This window comes from Chrysochloris asiatica, unplaced genomic scaffold (assembly GCF_000296735.1).
Source record: "Chrysochloris asiatica unplaced genomic scaffold, ChrAsi1.0 scaffold00265, whole genome shotgun sequence".
In the NCBI taxonomy this organism is placed as follows: Eukaryota; Metazoa; Chordata; class Mammalia; order Afrosoricida; family Chrysochloridae; genus Chrysochloris; species Chrysochloris asiatica.
This window is the reverse complement of record NW_006408783.1, coordinates 939,780-956,657: the sequence shown is the minus strand read 5'-3', so window position 1 is coordinate 956,657 and position 16,878 is coordinate 939,780. Positions and strand designations below refer to the sequence as shown.

At 43.1% G+C, this 16,878-nt stretch overlaps 2 protein-coding genes across 3 annotated transcripts in view; one reads left to right on the top strand and one right to left on the bottom strand.

Annotated features, from left to right (window-relative positions):
• The window catches only part of GNPAT (glyceronephosphate O-acyltransferase), a 58,078-nt gene extending 44,059 nt beyond the window's left edge, over window positions 1–14,019 (bottom strand). The window contains exons 1-2 of one of the 2 annotated variants that reach the window (XM_006874162.1): window positions 13,736–14,019; window positions 2,653–2,835 (exon numbers count right to left, since the gene is read on the bottom strand). In XM_006874162.1, coding sequence (XP_006874224.1) covers window positions 2,653–2,835; window positions 13,736–13,813 — 261 coding nt within the window. In that variant the 5' untranslated portion in view covers window positions 13,814–14,019. The remainder of the gene's footprint in view (window positions 1–2,652; window positions 2,836–13,735) is intronic. The other variant, XM_006874163.1, reaches the window with a different exon arrangement.
• A 64-nt stretch (window positions 14,020–14,083) lies between these two features.
• Window positions 14,084–16,878, top strand: part of LOC102828612 (chromosome unknown open reading frame, human C1orf131) — a 37,738-nt gene continuing 34,943 nt past the window's right edge. The window contains exon 1 of the mRNA XM_006874174.1: window positions 14,084–14,171. Coding sequence (XP_006874236.1) covers window positions 14,084–14,171 — 88 coding nt within the window. The remainder of the gene's footprint in view (window positions 14,172–16,878) is intronic.

The window sequence follows — 16,878 nt, the reverse complement described above, 5'->3', positions numbered from 1 at the left end:
TTTGATTGGTGGGAATGTTTGTCCCCCAGATCTCTCACTTGGAGTTCCCAAACACAAGGAATTTAAAAGTAGACAGTGAGAGGGCAAGAAGAAAAGTAACTACTGGTCCTTCTGTTCACTTTTCCACGGCACATTACAGGAGGAGTTAACAACGTCATTATTGTCCATCACCTCTACCATTTTCCTCATTGTATAAATAATCAAAAGTAGACTGTACAATGTAAACTAAAACATAAATTTTCTTTTCAGTTATCCCCTAGGCACTGTTTTAACTCATCAACTATTTACTAAGTGCTTATTATGTGCTAGACCATAGGCATAACACTTTGAGATGGCAACCTCACAGATTTTGTAGTGCAGCAGGAAATATGAACAAATAGAGGAGCCATCGTTACATATTATACCAAGCAGGGAAGTAAAGGCTGATGCAGCAAGGTCAAGGAATCCAGATTCAACGGTGGTCAGGAATGAGGTTTTCTCTTGCTAGAAACCTAAAAGATAAAACTTAAAAGTCAAGCAATAGTTTTATAACTCCTTGCCCCCAGTTTGGTCCCTCTTTACAAAATAGAGCAGTCTCCTAAATGCAGAAATAAACATATTTTTCCTCTGCTAAAACCCATCAGTACTTGTCATTGTATTCTGAAAGACAGAGGCAATCTGACTTAGGGAGGTGCCAGTGAAGATGGAAAGAAATAGATTGGAAGAGATAGGTCTAGAAGGGAAAATCAGTTCTCAGTGAATGACAACCTATAAAAGCAAAGCAAATAGGTGAAAGTGAAAAAAGTTGCATTCAGATTTAGGGGAAGGTAAGTCTTTTGATACATGGTATTGGGGTGGAGGTGAGAAGTGAAAGACTTTGATTATAACATCTTGAATTAGAGGTGTGTTTGAAGTTTCCAAGTGGATACTCCAATAGACATACTAACTTGTAGAACGGACAAGAAATCTGGGTTGAAGCAAGAGATCTGGCAGACATTAGCATAAGGAAGACAATGTCTTATGTTTTAAAATTATGTCAACAAATGAAACTGCCCAGTGAGTGGGTCTTATAAGAAAAGAAGAAGCTAAAACAAAATCTTGAAGGGCACCAACATTTAAAGAGATAGGTAAAGGAAAGGAAGCCTGCAAGGTTTGAAATTCCCTCACAGAAAATCCTTTGGCCTTTGATCTTCGTTCCTAAGACCTCACAAGGTCAGATGTAATTTATCATGACCACATGGCAAGGCCTTAGCTGGAGCTTCCAAGTCAGGTTTTTTTTTCCCCTCTGTGAGAGTTATTCCCATGAATTATAGGACACAAAGACTAGCAGGGGGTTGGCTGATCTGAAGTGGGGAGAGTCACATGCCAATACTTTCTCTTCACATGTCTAAAACAAAACTTTGCTTCTCTCCCAAACTTGTTCCTTCTTCCAGCTTCCTGATCTCAGTCAATACCTCTATCATCCTTGATTATCTCCTTCCACGTTCTATAGTTAATTGGTCATTAAATAAGGGTGTCAAATCACAAAACCAAACCTATTGCTGTTAAGTAGACTTACATCAACCTCACACGCTTAAGAGTACGACTGGGTTTCCAAGAGCTATAATCTCACAGAAGCAGATCACCAGGAAATGAAGTCGATTCTGCCTAAGAAAGCTATTAAATGTATCCATTTCTGTTTCTAGAACCACTCCCCAGCCCCGAAAACTATGATCTGAGAAAGGGATGACTTCAAAAGCATCATAAACTGACTTCTTGTCTCCATTTTTTAACAGAATGGCTTTATTAAAACAAACTGATCACACATCACCCCCTACTTGAAACCTTTCAATGGTCTTCTTGCACTGTACTGTACATGGATAAAGTTCATTGTTTAGGTAGACTACAATGACCTACACAACTTAGGCTCTGCTTACTTATCCAGTCTAATTTCTTATCATTATCCTTTCTTTCTCTGTTTGATACTGTTATACTGAATTACTTTCAGTTCCGTAAATGCGCAAGCTTTCTTTTAGCTATGGACCTTAAAATAAGCCACAGGTACCCAAACTGTTAAACTTTGGAATCTCCTGGGTTTCTCAAAAAAATACTGATGCCTGGATCCCTCCCCCTAACACTGATTTAATGAGTATGGGGGTAGACCTAGGCATAGGGATTTTTAAAAGATCTCAAGTGATTCTAACGTGCAATGAAGTTTGAAAACCAGTGGAATTAGCAATTTCCTCTGCTACAAATACTTTTTAAAAAATCTACCTCCCCTAGAAAAATCTCAAATCATCTTTCAGGATTCATTTAAAATGAGTTTCCCTGGCTGTCTACACAAAACTAGTTGTAAATGTATATAATCAGTGGCACAGCATGTTAGCCTCCCACTAGCGTGTCTCATATTACAACTTCTGTAATTGACGACACAGCTGACATCATTCCCCACTAGAGTGCAAACTTGACAAGTAAGACAGCATGCTGAACCTGCGTGCTCACGGTTCCACTTCTAGTGCCCGGGAAAAAGGTGACTGCATTATAGGGCACAGGAAGGATTTGATAAGCTGTGTTGAAAATAACTAGATTTTAAAAAGATGCATTAAAGATAACAAAAGATAAAACAAATTCACAGAATCAAGAAGAAAAGACTTGTTGTCATGAACAAATCCATCTTAGTGGGGAGTCACTTACCTGTTTAATGATATAATGAATCTCTTCAGAATTGAGAACACTATATTTAATATCGCTTGGTTTACAAGGAATAATTCCTTTATAGACAAGAGGCGTGTAGCATTTCATCGCAAACTTCAAGTCACTGACATGCTTTCTCTCCTCTAAAATATCTTCAAACTCATCCCACTTTTTGAGCTCCTTCTGTGGATGAGACAAACGAGAGAAAATAATGAGCACTATTGTAAAATAAATTACGACACATTAGAAACTACACTGGCAAGATTTCATCTTGCCCAATTTTTTTCCTGCACTATATAAACAAAAGCAGTGTTCCTACGTTAGAGTTTCATACTCTATGAAAAAGCAATACAACAATAATCAGAGTCAATCAAACAGATATGGGATTATTATCACTGCATTTACGACTGTGATCTTTGTAAACTTGGAAAAATTTGAAGAGAGCAAAGATGAGGCATCAAGCTCTAGAGTCTCTGGATCAATTTCACAGGGTTTCACTTGTCACACTGACAAGCTTGTTTTGTCTGCCTCTTTGACTTAGCATTAAAAATTAAGCCAAAGCACACATTGTTATTGTCAAGTACCCTCGAGTCAGTTCTGACTCATAGTGACCCTGTATGAGGCTTTTGAGGAGCCGGTGGTGAGTTTGAACCGCCGACCTTAAAGTTCAAACGACCTTGTAGTCCAGTGCTTATCCTACAGTGCCACACCAAGACAGTAGAAACCCAAAATTATATCAAACAAAATAAGCCCACAAAGGTGAAAACAAAAGGAAGGTCTCTCAAGAAAAAAGGTGCTCCCACAATAAGCCACTTTCAAGTAATTGAGTTATACATTTTGGATATATTATCAGGAGGGACCAATCTCTGGTAAAGGGCATCATGTTTGATAAAATGGAGGGTCAGCAAGAAAGAGGAAGAATGCCCCTCAACGCGATGGATGAGTCGGAACTGAGTCTATGGCACCGGACAACAACATCGTTAAAATAGACCTTGTTGATCACAGAGACCCTATGTACAACAGAAGGAAATAATGCCTGGTCCTGCCCCATCCTCACAGTCATCAATCCATTTCATTGGAGGGTCTTCCTCTTTTTCACTGATCAAGCATGATGTCCTTTTCCAGGGACTGGGCCCTCCTAGTAACATGTCTGAAATATGAAGATGAAGTTTTGCCATTCTTCCTTCTAAGGAGCGTTCTGACTGTACTTCTTTCAAGACAGATTTGTGTGTTCTAGTTGTTGTTGTTGTTATGTACAACCTTGCTTGCAGAAAGTGAAGAAGACTTAAAATGTTTACTGATGAAGATCAAAGAACACAGCCTTCGGTATGGATTGCATCTCAATGTAAAGAAAACAAAAGTCCTCACCACTGGACCAATAAACAACATTCTTCTTATCAATGGAGAAAAGATTGAAGTTGTCAAGGACTTCATTCTTTTTGAATCAACTATCAACTCTGGTAGCGTAGTGGTTACGAATTGGGCTGCGAACCTTAAGGTCAGCGGTTCGAGACTACCAGCCGCTCCGCGGGAGAAAGATGAGGCTTTCTACTCCCGTAAGGATTTACACCCTCGGAAACCCTGTACAGGGTCGCTATGGGTCGGAACCGACTCCACGGCACTTAACAACAACAACAACATCAACACATCAACACTCATGGAAGCAGCAGTCAAGAAATCAAGTGATGTATTGCATTAGGCAAATCTGCTGCACAAGACCTTTTTAAAGTGTTGAAGAGCAGAGATGTCAGCTTGAAGACTAAGGTGCGCCTGACCCAAGCCATGGTATTTTCAATAACCTCATATGCATGCGAAAGCTGGACAGTGAATAAGGAAGACCATAGAAGAATTGATGTTTTTGAGTTGTGGTGTTGGAGGAGACTACTGAAAGTGCCATGGACTGCCAAAAGAACCAACAGATCTGTGTTGGAAGAAGTGCAGCCAGAGTGCTCCTTGGAGGTCAGGATGGCCAAATTTCATCTCTCATACTTCGGACATATTGTCAGGAGGGTCCAGTCACTGGAGAAGGATATCGTGTTTGGTAGGGTAGAGGGTCAGAGAAAAAGAGGAAGACCCCCAGCGAGATGGATTGGCCAAGTGGCAGCATCAATTGGCTCAAGCAAGGCAACGATAGTGAGGTTGGCCCAGGATCAGGCAGTGTTTCGTTCTGCTGTGCATAAGGTTGCTGTGAGTCGGTACCCACTCGATGGCTCCTAACAACAACAAGTGAATGGAAAGCTATTTGACAGTTACTGAGGTAGGCCCTCTGAAGATGTGATAGCTGTGCTGGTACCTCAGTGATAAAATGAGTCAGAAACATCAAGCTCTCAAAAAGCCAAGCATTCCAAGAAAACATGCTTTGTTCTTGTTGTTGTGAAGTGCCGTCCAGTCAGTTCTGACCCACAGCGACCCTGTATAGGATTTCCAAGGAGCGGCTGCTGAGCTTGACCTTGCAGTTCAGCACAGGACGCATTAACCCACAGTGCAATACACAACCTGAAAAACAGAGAGCCAGTGTGGCCAAGATTATTAGCAATGTCAGAGGCAGCAGTACCAGACTACATAGTGCCTGTTACTGTCAAGTGGGTTCCAACTCATAGCGACCCTGGAGCTGGTGGGTTTGAACTGCCAATCGTCAGCTCAAATTGCCCTTGAGGTCCAGTGCATTATCCTGAAGCACCACACCAGGACTCCTAGTAGGCCATTTTTTTGTTTTTGTTTTTTGAATGTTTTATTGTGAATTATGTGATAGTTTACATGGGAGAAGATTAGTTTTACATTCATCCTATCGTATATTGTTTCATTGCCATGGTTACAATCCCCTCTATGCATCATCAATCAACCAAAGGGTATACCCTGCAAGCCTGCCCCCCGGTTGTCAGCACCCAACCTCTCTCCCTCTCTGGGTCTAGAGTCCCCAGCTGCTCCATCTCTCCACGTCATCATCTTTGAGTAGGCCATTTTTAAAGGAGTCCTGGTGGTGCTATAGGGTAAGCACGGGACTGCTAATTGCAAGGTCGGCAATTCAAACCCACCAGCAGCTCCGGTGGAGAAAGATGAGGCTTTCTGCTTCTATAAAGTGTTACAGTCTTGGAAAGTCCACATAGGGTCACTGTGAGTCAGAATTGACTCGATGGCAGTGGGATTGTTCATTCAGACTCTTAACAAGCCATCTGGCTGTTGGACAGATAATACATTACTATGGCAAGACTGGCAGCCATGGCCATCTTTATGAATGATAACTTAGAGGAGATGGTAGTGGCAGAGAAGGGGAGGATAGATTAGGAATATACTGTGGAGATAGCTCTGTTAGGACTTACTGAAAGGCTGAATGTGAGAGAGGAAGCAAAGTGTTTTTGTCTTGAGCAACCAGGTACCGGTTATAAGAAAGAGGTGGAGGGCAGACACCTTAGGGATGGGGACAGACACTAAGAGTTCTACTCAGGACATGTTAAGTTTGAGATAACTGTCAGTCAAGCAGAGCAAATTTTAGAATCAAAGTCCCACAATGGCACTTAACAGTGCCACTGGGAAAGATAAGCTAAATGAAGCATAAAGGAAGAAGAAAAGAGGGCTCAGGGCAAACCCTAGGTGTTCTAAGGCTTAGTGTCTGAGGTGAAGAGGAACTAGGACAGGACTGGCAGAAACAGTGGTAAGTAAGCAGGTGTCCTGGAGGGCAAAAGGAGAGAATGGTCAATTGTGCTAAACGCTGCTCTGTGATCAAGATAAGGACAGAGGAGAGGGTCACCATTTGGGAACATAGAGAGTAAAGGAAACCTTGACAATAAGTTTACCAGAGAGGTGGTAATTACAGGTAGATGGGCGTGAACTAAGAAAGGAAAATGAAAGGTCATTGCTCCCCTCCCCCACTTTAGTGTGATTTGGGTGAAAGATTGAAAGTACATTGTTTCCCATTCAACACTTGATATGGATTTTGTTTTGTGACATTAGTTGCAACCCCCTCAACATAACAGCACTCTTCCAACTTCCTCCAGGGCTCCCGGTTTCCATTGGCCCACCATTCCTGCCCTTCCTGCCTTCTGAACTTTGTTTTGGGGCAAATGCTGCCCTCTTGGTTTCCTAGGTTTGGCTGTTCTGAAGAGAAAGTTCACGGGTGTTATTGTTCACATGACAGGCCTGTCTACTGTTTGGCTAAAAGGTAATCTCCAGGAGTAGGTTCAGCTCCAGGCTTGAAGGGTGTTTAAGGGGCATAGTCTCATACGCTCCACCTGTCTCTACCACACCAGTAAGTCTGGCCATGCTTATGATTTCGAATTTTGTCCGACATTTTTCTCCTACTGGCTAAGATCTTGTATTGTAATTCTGATCAGAGCTCGGCAGTGGTAGCTGGGCACCAATCTAGCTCTTCTGGTTAGTGGAGGCTATGGTTCATGTGATCCATTAGATCTTTGGACCAATGTTAACTTAACTAAAGTCTTTGATTTTCTTCTTCATTTTCACTCCAGGTGGGACGAGACCACAGTTGTACCTTAGATGGCTGCTTGCAAAATTTGAAGACCTCAGTGGTTATACACCAAAGTAGGATGCAAAACATTATCTTTATAGCAATTAACCTTGATAGCCCTGAGACCGTGGTCCTAAGCCTCCAGCCCCTCTAGGTGGTTGGTTATGGTTAACATAATGTTGCCACCTGTATGCTCCACAATATATCTGATGTATCTAAAGCCCATATAAACACATATGTAGAAATACCTTATGCCAAGCCTATATGAAGGTGCTTCAAAAAGATCAAAGGAAAATTCCATTAACTTTTCATTGCCTTTTCCACGAACTTTTGGATGCCCCTTTCCACAAGCTTGTGAATATACTCCCATATGCCATCACACAACTCTTCCACTTACTATCTACCTACATACCCACTCACAAGCTTTTATCTATCGTTACTGTTCTAGCAGGATTGTGTGTGGATGGTATTTACCACTGTTGGCTTTCTCTCTTGCGCACCTCCCAGTACATTCCTTTGTCTTGGTCATTTTGTGGCTGACCTCCCCCTTCTTGTGTATTGCCTTCCTCCTCACCCAAGTTAATAGAAGAGGCTTCAAACAAACAGTTCATGGAAAAATGGAATGAAAGGATTATGACCTTTTCCATGAATGTTCTGAAGCCCGCTTGTACATGCTGCTATAGAGCATGTATTTGGAAATCTGTGAATGACTTCAGGCTAGCAGAGCTTAACCCCATCGTGTACCTAGGTTTCACTGTTCAGACGCCAATTTTTCTAGAGTGCCTCATGCACCTCTGACAGCTAAACTGCTAGAGTTAGCATCAGTATATTTAAAACTAGGTTTGGGGGGCCACTTGCACCAGGCAGCCCTCAAAGGAACCTTCCGGAACACACTCCTTGGCGGTCGCCTAGTTGTGATGTCATGCCCCAGAGGATCAGACTGTAAACATTCCTATCTGCAACAGTCCCCTCCTTGCTCTCCATAAGCCCAGCGTGCATGTGATTCGTGGCTACTGCCATCAGTCACTGTTGTGTGTGTGTGTGTGTGTGTGTGTGTGTGTGTGGGATTCCTTTGTTCTTTGTGCCCTATAAAATGTCAACACATGCAGCTAGAACTTTGGAAACTCAACCCCGTCTCTGATTTCCCTCACCTGGGTGATCTATGTTTGTCTTTATCTTATGTTTACTTTTGTTTGGGACTTAACAGAGTCTGGTTAATATTTGTAACTTTGAAGATGGGTTCTCTTTTCTTCTCAACAACATCTAGTATCTAGTCAGTTATTTTCACCCCCTATCACTTCCATCCCATTTGATAAAAAAAATGTTTCTTTCTGCGTGTAAACATTTTCTTGACTTCTTATAATAGTGGTCCTAAACAATCTTTGTCCTTTTGCGATTGCCTTATTTCATAATGTTCTCCAGGCTCATCCATGTTGTGAGGTGTCCCGCAGCGTCACTATTAGACTTTAACTGTTGTTAGCATTCCACTGCATGTCTGCATAACAGTTTGATCATCCAGTCATCCACTGATGGGCACTTTGGCTGTGTCCATCTTTTTTGCTACTGTGAATAATGCTATGACGATCACAGGTATGCATATGCCTACCCCTGTCACAACTTTTATCTCTCTAGGATATATACCTACAAGTGGGTTTGCTAGATCATATGGTACTCTTGTTTTACCAGGAAACACTATACCATTTTTCAGGGGTTTATACTATTTTACAATCCCAACTGCCTCTCTCTTACAGGTGTTTCTCCAGGTCCCTGTTAAGTGAATTTCATGTATGCCACATACTCTGTATTTTAAGTCAAACCATCTCAGATTGACTGAAAAACTGCCTGGTGTTTATATTCAGGACAAACATAACAGAAACTTACAGACACAAATTACTTTCCTAAGGCTTCCTTCACTTTCCCAGACAACACTTGTGCTTTCATGTCTCCAAGTCTATGCCCTCACCATTCGACAGCGCAAAATCCCCTTATTCTAAGATTTAACAGATCCTTACCCCTCCTAGTCTCTCACTACAGAATGTCTTTCATTCACTTGGCATTCAGCCTCAGATACCACGTTTGGCTTGTTTGTTTTCTACCATCAGCATCCTGTTTTTATTTGGGTTCATTTGGTTAATGTTCTCCAACTTGCACACTAGTTCTCCTCCTATGAATTCAAAGCACCTAGTGCCCACTGTAAGCACATACGTTAAAAGATTTTATAAATTAACTGACAGAGCACAGGTCTAACTCAAAGAATCAGGTATCTTTATTCCAATAAACAGAGGAGTCCTAGTGGCACAGGGGTTAAAGTGCTAGGCTGCTACCCCAAGAGTCAGCAGTTTGAACTCACCAGTTGACTTCTGTAAAGATTCACAGCCTTGAAAACCGGATGGGGCAGTTCTACTCTCAGGACTGCTCAGTCAGAATGACATGGACAGCAGTGGAGACTCCAATCAATGATTCTAACACAAGCCACTGTTTTTGTTTCCAACTTTTTATTGTGAATTGAGTGAAGGTTTTCAGAGCAGATCATCAGATTCACATTTAGCAAGTCATATACTTTGCTTCATTACATGGCTGCAATCCCCTCCATGTGCCAACAGTTCACAGCATTGACCTTTATTCACTTTAACTACTGCATTCCCCCCACCCCTCCTGCTGCCTTTATGCTTCCTCTAATAACCTCCCTCTTGTATAGTGCCTGCCCTGTCACCCATGCTAACATGTGGCTACCCTCCAGCCCATGAATAACTTTTCCTCCCCAACCTGTAACCATCATAGAATGTTTCTTTTGTCAAGAAAAACTTCTGGTAATTTTTTTTTTAACAACATTGGTCTCATACAGTATTTGTTCTTTAGTGGCTGACTAATTTCATTCCGCAAAATGTCCTCCAGGTTCAACCATGCTGTGAGGTGTTTCACAGATTCTTCATTATACATCAACATTTTATAGTATTTCATTGTGTGTATGAACCAAAGTTTGTTTAGCCATTCTTCTTTTTAGGTGGTCTCCCATCTTTTTGATACTCTTGCAAACGGCACATTGAAGGAGCCTGCTGTCCTATCCATTCTGCTATCTCCCTCCCCCGATTCTGGAACTAAGCACACTCAAGAAAGCTTGTAAGCCAGCCACTTGATGCCTTTGTAGCCACCAAGGCTTCTTGCAATTCTCGCTGTTGTTAAGTGCTGTCAAGTCAGTTCCAACTCATATGCTGAGGAGCAGCTGGTGAGCTTGAATCTGATTATTCTTAAATGGTCTCCCACAATTTTTTTATCCTGAGATGTGTAAATAAGACATGTAAAATCCCTTCAGGAACTATCATCAACTCATTTCCTCAGTTCCATTTTTATATACCCTGTATTTTACCCTTACTTAACAAGTTGTTGTTTTTGTTAAGTGCCGTCGAGTCGATTCTGACCTCTACCGACCCAGTATGGGTTTCCCAGGAATAGCTGGTGAGCTTGAACTGCTTTGAACTACCTTGCAGTTCAAACGGCTTTGCAATCTGGCACATTAACCCATAGTTCCCCCAAATATGCAGGGAAACGGTTTACTTACATCAGTGCCTAAGCCACTCTTCCCTCAGCCCTCAAAAACTTGACTTAGATGCTGTCTTCTCTTCAAGCCTTCTCTGATTCCCCAAGCATGGTCAGGTCCCCTCCCCCTCATTCCCACACCCTACTACACAGGCTTTAATCATTACCTTTATCCTACTTAGCTGTAACTATTTATTTACTTTCATGGCTTCCTTTGATTTCTGTATTTTGGATATAGAGAATAAAGATTAGAACACTGTGTTGTGTTGTTAAGTGCTGCTTGCTGCAATCAGCAGTATCTTAAATATCTCGGAAATACTACTTTCACATTAGACAGACAGCACTGCACAGTAACAGCATGGCTGAGGAAATAAACAGGGGGTTGGCTGCTGTGGAGTTGGTTCCCATTCAGAGCGACCCTGGATAGGGTTTCTGAGGCTGTAAATCTTTACAGGAACAGAAAGCCTTCTCTATCTCCGGAGGAACTGTTGGTAGTTTCGAGACTGCTGACCTTGAGGTTAGCAGCCAGACTCGTAATCCCTACAGAGGAAATAGATACGGACCATCTGAAACAATAGTGAAGCTATAAACTGAGGCTATCATAAAAGTCAAAGCTGCACAATCACAGAGGGAGAACTACTGCCAAAGGGAGGAATGCTGTCCAGCGATCCGAAGCATAAAAGCTCACATAAAAAGCTTTAGCCTTTACATGAAAACGTTGGCAAAATCTTCCCATTATAGAAACAGTGGTGAAAGGGTAAGTTAAAAAAAAAAAAAAAATCAACTCCTTCCTTTAATACATTCCAGAAAAATTCCAGTCAATTATGAAAACATTTTAGGACAGAAACAACTCCCTGTAGCAAGTCACAGCTGCACAGCAACCATCTTTTCTAGACAAATTGGCCTGCAATACTTCCCGAAGGGAACTGTAGGGTGAGAAGGTCAGTGTGGACAGAGATCAAAGAGATAATAAGCCTTACAGGAGTGCTCAGCAATTATAAAACCCAAATTCTTGACTCGAAGGGTACAAAAATGTTCCCATATTTCAAATCCACATACTAATAATATCTGCTGTTAAGTGCTGTCAAGTTGGTTCTGAACTCACAGTAACCCTGTATTGGGTTTCAGAGAGGCTGGTGGGTTTGAACAGCCAACCTTGAATTTAGTAGTCCAGTGCTTATCCTAGAGCTTCACACTTGCTATTGTTGTTATGTGCCATGGCGTCGGTTCCGACTCATAGTGACCCTGCACAGAGTTTCTGAGGCTGTAAGTCTTTACGAGAGCAGAAAGCCTCATCTTGTTCCCATGGAATAGCTGGTAGTTTCGAACTGCTGACCTTGAGGTTCATAGCCCAATTCATAACCACTATACTACGAGAGCTCCCAGAGTGCCACACTGTTGTTAAGTGTTGTTAAGTGTCGTCGAGTCGGTTCTAACCCATAGCGACCCTCTAGAGGGTTTCCAAGGAGCTACTGGTGAGCATGAACCACCAACCTTGCAGTTTAAACTGACTTTGCAGTCTAGCGCATTAACCCACAGCGCCACACCAGGACTCCATTAGTACTCTGTTGTTCTTATACGCCCTGGAGTTGGTTCTAACTCATAGCGACCCTGTACAGAGTTTCCGAGGCTGTAAATCTTTACGGGAGCAGAAAGCCTCCTCTTTCTCCCGCACAATAGCTGGTAGTTTCGAACTGCTGACCCTGAGGTTAGCAGCCCGATTCATACCTACTACACCACCAGAGCCCTAGGGAGTTTAAAAAAGCCTATAGAAAATTGAATGAAAAAGATGATAGTTTTCCGCTAATTTTTTGAACTCTCCTTGTACAAGCGGAGACAAAGAATAGCAGTGTGCCAATTTGAAGAAAACCAATTTCCCTTTTATCACTGTTTTATTGTTGTTCCTGAACAAGCTGGCATTATATTTATGCCAGAAATAAAACTGACATTAATCACCAAGACAAGGCTGTATGCCCTGAAAATGCATTCTTCCTAAATTAGTTAAAATTTGTTTTACTAGTAAAACAGATCGGTTGCCCCGGGATTGAGTAATTCCGAGGGTTACAACGCCTCCACCTCTTAATTTCCTCATAAAAACTGTAAATGGATTGGGGGTAAAAATGCCAAGTTGGAGACAGACTGGAAGCATTACTTCTTAAAAAAGACTTTTGGGGGAAAAGTACAACAGGAGATACAAGACAAGAACAGGCAATACAATTTTCAGTAAATTCCAAAGTCTCCGAATTCGAGTCTTAAACTCTCTTATCTTTATACCAGAAGCTAAATGCTTTTCTCCCACGATCAGTAGCGATGGGGTGGGGTCGGGAGACACAAGTTGGATCAGACCCACAGGTTTCACAGGTTTGCCCAGAAGGCAGTTTTAGGGTTTCACCCTCGCTAGAGAAAACCCACCCACGGCAGACGAATGATTCCGACTCAGTGCGACCCGACAAGGCAGAGGAGAGCGGCCCCAGAGGGTTTACAAGGCTGTGATCTTTAGGAGACAGCAATTCTCATACCTTGTTCCTGTGTCCAGGGACTTTCTGAAGGCCCATGGCCTGAAGGAGGCAAAGAAGAGAAATGAGCAGAAAAAAAAACCCCGAAGACCCAGTAAGAAACAAAAACAAATCCGTTGCTATGGAGTCCATTTCGACTCATACCTACCCTAAAAACAACAACAAACAACAACAAAAACACCCCACTGCCAGCGAGTCCATCCCGACTCCTAACGACCCCATAAGACAGAGCAGAACTGCTCCTGAAAATCTTCAAACAGGACTGTCTCATCCGTCTTCCGTGGAGCCGCTAGGGAGTTTGAACCGCAGACCTTGAGGTTAGCAGCCGAACGCTTAACCCGCCGCACCACCAGGGATTTCTAAGTGCAAACACTTGTAGAGACACTAAGCGACACACCGTTACCTTGGAAACCAAGCCAACCACTTTACCCCTCCTCAGGGACCTCCGGACCCACCCTTTTGGGCCAGGAGTCGCAGGCTAGATGAAGCGGAGAGAAGGAAAAGCGTGTGTAGGGGCGTCTTCTCTCGAGGCCCTGCCCCGAGCCTCGTTCCCCGGAGCGCCTACCGAATAGAGGTGCACGACAGCGCTGGGACTGGTGGAGCCGACCGAGAAACAAGAGTTAGATGAACTGGAAGAATCCATGGTGCAGCTGCCGTCCCAGGCGGGTCTGGGAGTCCTTGCTAAGCGCTGGTGGTGCTGTAGCTGCTGGGGGCGGTTCTTCCGCGCTGGGCGGCCCGACCTCGCCTAGGGCTGTAGCACCTTCTGCGGCCGCTCCGGAGGACCCCGGGCGCCGCCATCTTAAGCAGAGCGGAAGCCGGGTGGGGGCCTGGCGCGCACGCGCAGACGCGCCGGGAACCCGGAAGCCGAGACGTGGCGCGGTCTGTTTCGGGTTCCTTAGTCGCAGACCCAGCGATGGCTCACGAGGGGTCTCCGAGGTCCCCCGCACCTGCCAGCTCTCAGATGCTTCTGGATTCTCTGCTCCAGAACCTCTACGACTTTGGTGAGTGCGGGGCCTTGGGGATCCACGCGAGAGCGGACTTGCGAGTGAGAGTCTACTGGGCGCCAGAAACTGATGGGAAGGGATTTTCCAACTCTTGAGACCCGGTTCTGGGTCTGAGGTCCGGTGACGTCATTGGACTGTTGTCACCCCCCTCCTACTATGCCAGGCCAGTGTGATTATTGTCCAGTTTAATCATAGACTAATGTACGATATCATTAGTGAGTTGCTTAAATATTTGAATATTAAGAATGAAATTGTTTTGTAAAATTCTTCTGCGTTGAATTATAACATCAGTTACAACATTATTAGTAACTGAATGGCAGCCTGTTTTGATTTTTCTCCCTTTCATTTAATTACTACTTAATTCTCAAAAAAGTTACAGGTATAGGTTCACAAATACTAGTTACCACAATGTTGTAACTAGGAAATTTGACAAAAATCAATGACTATGAAATCACCAGCACCCACGTGATGTAAACAAAACCAAGTAATTCAGTGTCGTCGGAACTGGGTAATGACAGTTCTGATTGGAGTACCTTGTTGTTGTTGTTGTTAAGTGCCGTCGAGTCGGTTCCGACCCATAGCGATCCTGTACAGGGTTTCCGAGGGTGTAAATCTTTACGGGAGTAGAAAGCCTCATCTTTCTCGCGCGGAGCAGCTGGTAGTTTCGAACCACTGACCTTAAAGTTTGCAGCCTGATTCGTAACCACTACGCTAAGAGTGCCTTAGATGGTTCAAAAGGTAAAATAACTTTAAAAATAGACTTTTACCCTTGTAGATATATTGATATATGGCAAGCTGGCCTTTGGGAAAAAGTGTTATAACTAGCGACAGGGGTATTATAATACATTTCTGTTGAAACTTGTCAAAAACCTTATACATTCATGTGGTTATCACCCTGTTGGACCGTCACCGTGCGCAGAGTGTACCCCCTGCAGCTCTCAAGTGACACCACTGCTGAGGTCCCCCTTCTGTCCCCTCCATTGGCTTCGTTGAGTAATTCTCATGAATCAAGCCCCTAACTCCTCCCTGAGTGTACAGGAGCAACCTAGTTACTCTGGGGAAGCACCAAAGCTTTCAGAATTCGCTGGAGTGATTTGCCAGAACTTTGTACTCTCGAAACAGCCCGCTTCTTCACTTCTTTCAACCCCTTGGGAACCTCCTCTTCACCCCATGATTTCCCTGCCCCTTACGGATGGCACCTGCCTAATCCGGGTGCCTTGGTTTACCTGGTCACTCTGGGAGTTCAGGCCAGTCGTTGGGTAATTCACTGATCTTGTTATTCAGATCTCATTATACTTGGCACCAGGCCTCCAGAGTCATATTTCACAAACATTTGTAACAGTTGGCTGACCTATGCTCACATTCCTTTATCTTGATGGGGAAAATAAAAATAAAAAAGCTGTTTTTAAAGATTAGCAGTATGTCTCTTTAGGAGGAAAACAGTCTCATACACTCAGAAGAACTTGCCCCAGGAAAGTCCAAATTTCTGCTCTGCACCAAGGCTACTACTTATAAAGCACTTGGGTCTTTAAGGAACAAACACATTTTAAAAATTTATAATGGCATGTTTTAAAAACTATTTTATTTTTAATTTAGAGCAGTTATCCAAATTTTAAGCTCACCTAAATAATATGAATAATAGCATAAAAGCTTTAAGAATTTGTCGTGTACTTTGGGTGTGGTGCTATGGGATAAAGCACTAGACCACACGGTTGGTTTGAACCATGAGGTCTGTGGGTCAAACTCACCAGTCACTCCTGGGAAATCCTATCCAGGGTTACTATGAGTCAGAACTGACTTGACAGCACTTAACAACAAAACAACACACACTTATAATAAAGAATTTAAAACTAAAACCAAAATCACTACCACTGAGTCAGTTCTAACTATGTTGTTTTTAGGTGCTTTTAAGTTGGTTCCAACTCATAGTGACCCAATGCATAATAGAACGAGAAGCAATGTCTGGTCCTGCACCATCCCAATAGCTGTTACACTTTAGCCCATTGTTGTTCCCATTGTGCCAATCCATTTCGTTGGGGGGGGCGGGTCTTCCTTTTTCTTTGAACCTCCACTTGCCATTCTGCAAGGACTGGTCTTTCTTGATGACGTGTCTGAGTCTGAGGGACGAGGGCTTTACCGCCTGCCTTCTAAGAAGCATCCTGGCTGCACTTCTTCCAAGGCAGATTATTTTCCTAGAAGTCCATGGTACTTCTAATCATCTCCTCCAACACCATAACTCAAATGCATCATTCTTGTACATCTTCCTTATTCATTGTCTAACTTTCACATGCATACGAGGTGATTGAAAATACTATGACTTGGGTCAGGCACACGTTAGTCCTCACACTAACATCTTTGTTCTTGAATGCTCTAAAGAGTCTTGTGCAGCAGATTTGCCTGATGTAGTCCATTGGTTTCTTTCTTTTCTTTTTTTTAAGTTTTATTGTGAATTATGTGACAGTTTACATGGGAGAACATTAGTTTTACATTCATCTTATCATATATTGTTTCCCTGCCATGGTTACAATACCCTCCACGCATCATCAGTCAACAAAAAGGTACATCCTATAAGCCTGCTCCCCCACCCCACCCCTCACCCCCGGTCATCAGCACCCAGTCCCCCTTCCTCCCTGGGTCCTGAGTCCCCAGCTGCTCCATCTCTCCATGTCATCATCTCTGTCTCCATCTTGGGGATCACTGCCTC